The 1,349-nt window shown below is 39.6% G+C and overlaps 1 protein-coding gene across 1 annotated transcript; it reads right to left on the minus strand.

Moving 5' to 3' along the window:
- Positions 1 to 385: 385 nt before the first annotated feature.
- On the minus strand, positions 386 to 1,042 carry LOC120981169. The gene has a single exon (XM_040410690.1). The coding sequence runs from the start codon at positions 1,040 to 1,042 to the stop codon at positions 386 to 388; it is 657 nt and encodes a 218-aa protein (XP_040266624.1).
- Between the last annotated feature and the right edge of the window lie 307 nt (positions 1,043 to 1,349).

Here is a 1,349-nt window from a genome sequence, read left to right on the forward strand (position 1 = left end):
GTTTTTATGTTGAGACTTAGGCCAACTTTTGCACTCTCCTCTTTCCACCCTCATCAAGAGGCTCCTTAATTCTTCTTCGCTTTCTGCCATAGGAGTCGTATCATCTGCATATCTGAGGTTGTTGAAATTTCTTCCAGCAGTTCTAATTTCAGCTTTTGCTTTATCCAGTCCATCATTTCGCATGATATATTCTACATATAAGTTAGCTAATTAGGGCGATAATATACAGCCTTATCGTACTCCTTTTCCGATATTGAACCAATCAGTTGCTTCTTGACCTGCATACAAGTTCCTCAGGAGACATGTTAGGTGATCCGGTACTCCCATCTCTGTAAGAACTTGCCATAATTTATTGTGATCCACACAATCAAAGGCTTTGGTGTAGTCAATGAAGCAGAAGTAGATGTTTTTTCTGGAACTCTCTTGCTTTCTCCATAATCCAGGGTAGGTTGGCAATTTGATCTCTGGTTCCCCTGCCTCTTCGAAAACCAGCTTGTTCTTCTGGTAGTTCACGGTTCACATATTGCTGAAGCTTAGCTTGCAGAATCTTTAGCATAATCTTGCTAGCATGTGAGATGAGGGCAATTATTCGGTAGTTTGAACATTCTTTGGCATTTCCCTTCTTTGGGATTGGGATGTAAATTGACCATTTCCAGTCCTGTGGCCATTGCTGTGTTTTCCAGATTTGCTTGTATATTGAGTGCAGCACTTTAACAGCATCATATTTTACTATTTCAAAAAGCTCAGCTGGAATTCCCTCACCTTCACTAGCCTTGTTGTTGGCAATGCTTTCTAAAGCCCACTTAACTTCACTCTGTAGAATGTCTGGGTCTAGGTCAATGCTCATACTATCATGGTTATCAGTGAAATTGAGATTTTTTTTGTACAGTTCTTCTGTATATTCTTCCCATCTTTTCTTAATCTCTTCCACTTCTGTTAGGTTTAGGTCCCTACCATTTTTGTCTTTTATCATGCCCATTTTAGTGTGAAATGTTCTCTGGATGTCTCTAATTTTCTTGAAAAGATCTTTTGTTTTTCCCATTCTGTTGTTTTTTCTATTTCCTTGCATTGCTAATTTAGGAAGTCCTTATCCCTCCTTGCTATTCTCTGGAAGTCTGCATTCAACTGAAGATATTGTCCCCTTTCTCCTTTGCCTTTTGCTTCCCTTCTTTCCTCATCTATTTGTAAAGCCTCCTTAGACAGCCATTTTGCTCTCTTGCTCTTCTCTTTCTTTGGAATGTTCCTTGTTGCTGCCTCTTGAAAAATGTTGTGAACCTCCGTCCATAGCTCCTCAGGTACCCTTTCTACCAGATCTAATCCCTTAAATCTATTTTTAACCTCCACTGCAT

Source organism: Bufo bufo, chromosome 10, assembly GCF_905171765.1.
Source record: "Bufo bufo chromosome 10, aBufBuf1.1, whole genome shotgun sequence".
NCBI lineage: Eukaryota > Metazoa > Chordata > Amphibia > Anura > Bufonidae > Bufo > Bufo bufo.

Coding starts and splice junctions, on each gene's coding strand:
- LOC120981169 (XM_040410690.1), bottom strand. CDS start 1,042: ATGGGAAAAACAAAAGATCTTTTCAAGAAAATTAGAGACATCCAGAGA.